General features: G+C 42.4%; 1 protein-coding gene across 1 annotated transcript; it reads left to right on the top strand.

The window, feature by feature from the left end:
- Positions 1-877: 877 nt before the first annotated feature.
- LOC126267566 (putative surface protein bspA-like) lies at positions 878-7,801 on the top strand. The gene is made up of 2 exons (XM_049972869.1): positions 878-976; positions 7,344-7,801. Exons 1-2 carry the CDS (start codon positions 962-964, stop codon positions 7,689-7,691), a joined length of 363 nt encoding a protein of 120 aa, XP_049828826.1. The 5' UTR covers positions 878-961; the 3' UTR covers positions 7,692-7,801.
- The last annotated feature ends 709 nt before the right edge of the window (positions 7,802-8,510 follow it).

The following is an 8,510-nucleotide window of genomic DNA, read 5'->3' as shown; positions in this document are numbered from 1 at the left end:
AACGAGGTATGTAAATGAGAAGTGCAATGAAATGAAGCTGTTGGATATACGACACCTGCCTCACATTTCTCGTTTACATTTGTTGTTGCTGAATTTCTATTTATTACACAGTTATGATGACGGCTCATAAACATCTCTTCTCTTAATGAAACAATCACCGGAAGTAAGACTGTTCGCTATTCAATAAAGTTTATTGCAATATATACAATCCGGAACTGGTTTTCCATTAGACTCAACGCATGCGTTATGAAAAATGAGCTTGTCACATTGAATGTTGTTACCATTTTACTGTGGCGTTCATCGTGTCGAAATGATTACATTATTCCTCACTCCCTTTTGCTTTTCCTCAATCGCGTGTTAATTTAGGGTTCTCTGAATTGTTTTATACAGCGTTCCTTATAATCATCTTCGTATGCAGATCCCCTTCGATTATTAACTGATTTCTTGAAGCATCGTATCCGAGACATAACCGGAATAAGGTTCAAATGGTTCAAATGGGTCTGAGTACTATGGGACTTAACATGTGAGGTCACCAGTCCCTTAGAACTTAGAACTACTTAAACCTAACTAACCTAAAGACTTTACACACAGCCATGTCCGAGGCAGAATTCGAACTTGCGACCGTAGCGGTCGCGTGGTTCCAGACTGAAGCGCCTAGAACCGCTCGATCACAGCGGTCGACCCTGAATAAGGCACACTACTAGTTCACCTACTGCGTAGTTGGGTTCTTTGTATCACAAAGACGCACTGTGTGTCGACCTGAGTACGTCCTCCGCTAGCAAACACGACGACAGGTGAGTCAGAAATTTGCAGTTGTTTGACAGTGCGATGAGGAAGCCGATACAGAGAGTTCTTTACGTTAGGCTGTTAATTTCCTCCAAAAGACGTTCAAGGTGAGCGCTAAGTGCATATAAGTTAGGTGCTGGAGGAGTGAGACAGTTAGTCCACGACAGACCACACCATGTCTAAGATAGCGGTGAGTATCGCTGCCTTCAGTTAAGCACCTTGCTCTAGGGCTAGGTTTTTCATTTTCTTTTGAACGTAGATATGCTACGTTCATTTCATGTCCAAACATTCGAGAAATTACAGCTAATGGAGAGGGTTATCGACAACTCTTACCACGCCCCTTCAGCGAGTGAAACAGGTAAGGGGGGAGGGGGGGGGGGGGAATCTGTTAATGGTATCAGAAGTACCCTCTACTACGCACCGCTAGGTGGGATGCGAGTATGATGTAAATGCAGTTTGTTTTCTCTGTATTTTTGTTCTCACGCCACGATATCGCATTTCATAAAGTTATGCAAAACGCTTTGAGGAAAGTTATACATTTATAGTATCCTAAATTACAACGAACTTCTGGTCAAGGTTTTTTCCTGTCTATCGCTTGCAGAAACTTTTCGAGATCAACCTGTGCGTAATAGGGAGCGCGGATCGTTTGTTTTAGCATGACATTCTCACGCACATGTAAACCATGTCTTCTCATACGTAATTTGGTCCCTCATTATATATTCATTTCATAACATTCGTTAGTGTTTTTTAAGTTTATAGTGAAATTTCGTAATAAATATGAGGGTGGTCAGAAGAAGTCTCTCCTTGTAAATGCGAGGAAAAGATGAAAAGTTTTCGTAGTTCATCAGAGATTTTGTTGATACTAGTAAAGTTTTTTTATGTTGATCAATACAAAATTGAAAAGTGAATCAAAACTAGTTCGGTCTGTCTACTAGTTTTGTTTAAGTAGCCTTTTCAAGTGATCGTATTGTGAGCGTCACTTTTAAATGGATTTAATGAGATACCGCTCTCATAAAATATTTACTTTCAGTGGTTTATCGCCAACGAAAAGTTTTATACCCATTTAGAAACAGGCAGATGAATTCAGAAGTTGCCGGTTTTTGTTTTGAAGTTAATCCGTGTCGTTGACATTCCAAAGCAACTACCATTGATAGAAACGTGGAGCTAATGCACTGCAGTGTACTGGAAGACGCCAAAGGCATGCCAAAAGAAAAAGTGTACCGTATGTTTCACCTATTCTGATAAAGGTTTTGCAACGTAAATGACGCACTGGTTGAACAATGGTCGAAAGCAAATCTCAGGACGAATGTGTACTGCGTTATGTGCACCCATCGGGTTCTTTTGGTGAGACAGGGAGTTCACCTCTCTTCAGAAATAAAACAGATGTCCAATCAACGACATTCAGTGGTTCTTCTTCATATAAGGAGAAGTCGAATGCATCTGTCGGATAAATGGCCAGGGTATATTTGGGTAATACAAGACTGGACTCTTCTCATTATTTTCTAAGGGATAGCCGGCCTTTGTGACCGAGCGATTCTAGGCGCTTCAGTCCGGAACCGCGCTGCTTCTGCAGTCGCAGGTTCGAATCCTGTCTCGGGCATGGATAAGTGTGATGTCCTTTAGTTATGTTTAAGTAGTTCTTAGTCTAGGGGACTGATGACCTCGGGTGTTAAGTGCCATAGTGCTTAGAACCATTTGAACCATTTTCTAAAGGTAAAATAATAAATACCGAACACTACATAAGTCTTTTGCAGTATCTCGATGAAAAATACGTGAAAACAGGATTGGGATGCAACAAAAACGGCCTCTTTCTTCAGGACAATGCACCTGGCGACAAGAATGTTTTAGGAATTGGTGACTTTAAGTATGAATTTCTGGAACAAATACCCACTCTGTTATTGTTCCTTACACCTTATAAGCTTATAATCAGCCCAATGATAACGTTAAGGCAGAAAATTGCACATTAAGGTTACATCGATCTAACAAAACCATTGATCTATATGGGGACTGCCAAAACTAACTAAACGTAGGCTTTGAGTACCAGTGGAAAAGTTTCCAAATTCACTCTTTTGACACAAACTAATTCCTGGTTGAAAGGATAAGAAGGACAGTATTATTGCTAGCTAGAGAGAGTAAAATTTCTGACGTGTATTAGACATTTATTTTAAAAGCTCAAACCAATGTAATAATTGAATAAAATACACACCTTCCAAAATTTCAATAAATGTAATGTCTCTCATGCTTGTACGTTCATATGGAGAAACTACATGGAGAAACTACATGCTTTGTTTGAATATATATTTTAATTTTAAGAACTGTAGAACCTATGACTTTGATAGGTATTTCTAGTGACATTGAAGAATTCTGATATGTAGGCGAGAAGAAGATGGACGTCCATACCTCATTCAGAACATGGGGATCGGAGACCTGCCCGGCGATCTATGTCTGATCTGACGAAACAGTACAGTGTCGGCGCAGGCACAAGTGTTTTGGAGCACACCGTTCAACACACAGATTTGAACTTCGCGTTCCGCAGCAGAGCAGCCCCACGTGTTCGCATGCTGACCGACAACATCGTCAATTATGATTACGGTGGGCACACGGTCATCGAGATTGGACTGCGGATCAATGTAATCGTGTCGCCTGGTGAGATGAATCCCGTTTATTGTTAAATAAGGTTGATGGTCGTGGCCAGACAGCTTGATCCAGGCAAACGCCAGCTCGAAACATGCAGCGCGCCAGGGACGCAGCCCGGTAGCAGCAGTATTATGATATGGGGGTCATTCACCTGGCCTTCCATGGGACTTCAGTAGTAATCGAAGGTACCATGACAGCTTCGGACTACGTGAACACTATTAGGGGCCACCTGTCAGTCCTTATCCAGGGTGTTTATAAATGAATATCGGGGTTTTAACGCTTTGCAATATTCATTATATTAAAGTTACAGTTATAGATGATATGTCAAATGAAAGAGCAACTCTAATAGGTTTACCAAGAACCTTATAAATGTTCAATGTCAGTACCATTTGTGATATGGTACACATCTAGTCTATAGCCTAGTTCTTCCCAAATGTCGATAAGAGTGTCTTCAGTGATTGTAGCAACAGCTGCTTCAATTCGGTTTCTTAATTCGATCCTTGATGAAGCCCCAAAGGAAAAAAAATCGCACAGCGTTAGATCGGGTGAACGTGGAGACCATGCAAAGCAAACCCTGTCATTTGTCCCCTTGCGGCCTATCAAGCGCTTGGGTACAGTGAGGTTCAACCAGTCGCGTACTTCGCTATGCCAGTCAGGTGGCGCACCATCTCGCTGGAAAATGAAGTTCTCTGGCTCATCTTCTTCCAACTGAGGGGAGAGCCATTGCTCTACTACATCAAGGTAAGAAGTGCCAGTTACAGTAGGTCCACCAAAAAAGAAGGGCCCATAAACTTTCCGCCGGGATACGGCACAAAAAAGGGCCACTTCAGGGGAATCTCGTTACATTTGTACCACCTCGTGAGGATTTTCTGAGCCCCAGATGCGCACATTGTGAGTGTTAACATGTCCACTAAGGTGAAAAGTCGATTCATCGCTGAAGACAACATGATCCAGAAAATCTTCATCGGCATGAAACAACATTTCGTTGGCGAAGTTGGCACGTAATCCATGGTCCGCCGGCTTAACTGTAAACGGTAAGGACGTAGCTGTACGCGTTTTCTTAAAACTTTCCAAACAGTCGATATGCGAACTTGTAATTCACGACTAGCCTTCCGGACTGATTTCTTTGGGCTACGAGTGGACGACTCTCTAATTAGCTCAACAGTCTTTTCACGAATTCTTGGTCGTCCTGTGCTCTTCCCTTTACAACGGCAGCCGGTATCTTCAAATTGATGATACCATCTACGAATGTTATTATCACATAGAGGATCACAACCGAACTTCAGCTGTAACCCGCGTTGCACAGTAACTATAGACTCTTTCTTTGGAAACTGCAAAATACAAAACGCTTTCTGTTCACTAGTCGCAATCTTTGCTGCTACTGCTGTCTAGCGGATCGCGGCCGAAACATTGCGAGCTACCCCTGCTCACCGGTGCCAAACACAACTATTTGAGTTGCTCTTTCATTTGACGTATCATTTATAAGTGTAAGTTTAATGTAATAAATATTATAAAGCGTTAAAACCTCGATATTCATTTATAAACACTCTGTACTTGACGTCTTCCTCAAAAACGATGGCATCATCCGGCAGGATACCGGTCCGTGTCACAAAGCCAGAATCGTGCAGAAGTGGTTTCAGAAGCATGCTAGTGAACTCACGTTGATGTCTTGGCCAATTCTGATTATCTGTATCTGATAAAACCCAGATTGGACGCTTTCGGGCGCACATAAATTACAGAAAGGGTGTGACCTGTGCATAGACATCTGGAGCCACAAACCTCTAGAAACCTATCGAGTAGTTGTCGAATCCATAGGACGCAAAATCATTGTTGAATTGCGTTCGAGAAGGGGACCAACACGTTTTAAGTAGGGGCTCGTAATGTTTTTGTTTATCTGTGTATTTTTTAGCTGCTGAAGCCGAATCATTGCTACAATACTTTTGCATAGTAATAAAGTGGAAGATGTTGAATTACACCAATTTCAGACCTCTACACAACCTTTATTGAACACAGTCGTCTTCTGTATTCTCAGTGACAGTTACAATGATAAGAATCACATTATTCTTTGGGCCATTCTTCGCTAAACGTGAAGACGGTCAGGACTCTTACAACACCACAAGCGACAGTAAACACTCATCTGAAACATTTGCGATTGAGGGTTTAGAGTTATTTTCGGGGACGCCACGTATCCGTTCTCTCCTCACTGACGTTCCTCTCCTGACACTAACTTCCAGTGATCTCATGCTTCTGAATCGTTCTTCCCCAACAACATCTGGGTGCTGATATTAGTGACAGTTTGAATGATTTGACGTCACCTGCATTCGCCATTTTTCTTTGAACGATGGAATGTTTTGCCATACTAGTTTCAGCACACGTTATATTTGAATAGCGTCCATTCTCATTGTGCTTATGAGTGTAAATGTACTACTGCTACTATTACTACTACTACTACTACTACTGCTCCTACGACATCAGGCCAAGTGGACCGCACGCTTATACAGGTTTCCTCCTCCACTGCGTTCTGTCCATTGCTGCTATCCACTATCCGTACACGTCTACTGCTGCTTGGTTTAAATCTTCATGAAGGCCATCCTTCCAACGCTTCTTGGGTCTTCCTGGGGGTCTCGTTGCTGTAGGTGTGAGATCCACGAGCTTCCGAGGGCATCTGTGATCTTCCATCCGGGCCACATGGCCGGCCCATTGCATTTGTTTGGCTTTGACAGTTCCTCCTATGTTGGGCTGCTGGTATAGTTCCTCAAGCTGTTGGTTGTGTCTGATCCTCCATTCCCCTGTGTCTGCATCCAGAACCGGACCGAAGATTTCCCGGATCACGTTTCCCTTAAAAACCAGGAGTCCTGTTTCTGGATACTCCATGTCTCACAGCCATATAGAACAACAAGGTGAGTCAGGGTTTTGTACAGTCGAATCTTGAACTGTCTGGAGAGATATCTGGACCGAAGCAGTTGTGCTAGGCTGTGGTAAGATCGGTTTCCCGCTTGTATTCTGCCATTGATCACTGCTTCACATGACGACTTCTCAGTGAAAGGTGCCCCTAGGTATTTGAATTCATGCACTCTCTTGTAGGACTGGTCTCCCAACTTCATTGATTGTAGATGACCAGCAGTCTTTGACTACGCGTCATAACGAGGCACTCGGTCTCGCCTTCGTTTATATTTAACCCAAATTTGCTGGAAGCCTCCTTTAGTGCTTTGGTCATTTGCTCCAACTCCTCTTCAGACCTAGAGAGTAAACAGATGTCGTCTGCATAGGCTAAGTATGGCAGTCTCTTTCCTTCGATATCAATCCCTTCGATCTCTTGGAAGCGTCGTTAATACAAGTGCACGTTATGAATTTAAAATTATATTTATTTCTCTGTACATTGCACTTGACTTACGTTTTAGGATCGCACAGTAATCCATACGGTTACGGCGTTACTGATAATTATCAATGATGAGAAAATATTTTAAAGTTGTCGCAGATAAGTGGACTGCCATATGCTTGCAAAACTTTTCTTCTCTAACTTGCTACATGTACCAAAGACATCTTACGAAATTACTTTGTACTTACCCAATTTTATTTGCTCGTAAAACGATTTAATTGAAATTTGTGAAGCAACGCGTAATCGTCGAGATAGTAGCAAAGCAACATTAATGTCATGAATCTGTTGCATTACCACAACCGAACGTTAACATGACTATACAGTGTCACGACATGAAGGCGTAAATCTTAAACAATAGTGACAAATTAATTGGAACATTAGTTGTACGATAGACCATTTAACAGACTAAAACAACTCTTTATACCCTGTTGACAACAACACCTGATATTTTACTGTATGGTGATTGTTACCAGAAGTCGATACAGTAAAAAAAATGCAAATAGTGTTTGTGGACGTAACGCCGAGTGTACTCTTGTTTCAGGTAATTGCTGCAGTGCTTCTGTTCTCCGCCTGTGTGGCACTTGCGCAGAGGTACTCTGAGCGACCTCCAGACTCGGGATTCAGCAGACCAGGCAGCAATCCTCAAGATTCTGGCTTCAATAGACCCGGCAACAACCCTACATCGCCTGGTTTCAACAGCGGATCCAACCGACCGGGTAACAATCCCGGAAACGATTTCAACAGGCCCGGAAACAGACCAGGAGATTCTCGCTTCGACGGACCTGGCTCTAATCCTGTGAAGCCCGTGGGCCCCGGTAACAACAGGCCTGGTGACAGTCGCTCAACTCCCGGGTACAACAGCGCCACCAGGCGACCTATTGGACTCTGATGAACTTTGGCGAACAAACGAATATGTTACGTATATGAACTCTGTGCCTCGATTTCTGTATTAACACGATTCTTGTAAAATAAAGCTTTAATGCTGTGTACTGTGGTTTACTTTCAGAGTCTTTGTGAAACCGCCTTGTCTCATGTACTCATTGTCCATTAATGTGGACTACGGCGGCACAGCGTTAAAGACAATGTAGTCGCATTCAGGAGGGGAAATTTCTCTCCCGTCCTCAACGCCATCCTAGCTTTCACAAGTGATTTAAGGCAAATGCCTTGATAGACCACTGAGAACGACACGTTCCATTTTCTTTGCGTTTCTTGTGAAGCCTGTGCACCGCCTGTAATAACCACGTCGTTTACGTAACTGGCCTCTAGTTTTCACACAGCAAACCGATGTTTCAAATTACGACCTTTGGTACTTGTTTATTACAGCGTACTATTCTGGTGGAGTGGGGTAGCTGGAAGTTTGTAGGCTTGCATTTACTTCAGGGGAAAGCAAAATTTAATAAACACTGTGATTTCTTCGACAAATTACAAGAATTGTAAATTAACAAAAAAGAAAACAACGGGTAAGTATTTTGCCCGGCTATAGTTCTTGAGGAACTGTGTATCGGAATGCACAGGTAAATTAAAATTTCTCTCAACACAGTAGAAGAACAAATCATTATTAAATATTGCTCCAAGTGACATAAAAAGGGACAAATAGCAAGAACAATTTAAAAACTACAATACTCGGCTTCGTGATCCACAGAATAACAGTTACGCACAGAATCATTATAGCTGCTTAAGGAGCAGAAAATAATACAATTAGTGAAAT

The sequence above is a fragment of the Schistocerca gregaria genome, chromosome 4 (assembly GCF_023897955.1).
Source record: "Schistocerca gregaria isolate iqSchGreg1 chromosome 4, iqSchGreg1.2, whole genome shotgun sequence".
Taxonomy (NCBI): Eukaryota; Metazoa; Arthropoda; class Insecta; order Orthoptera; family Acrididae; genus Schistocerca; species Schistocerca gregaria.
This window is presented reverse-complemented; position numbering and strand designations above follow the sequence as displayed.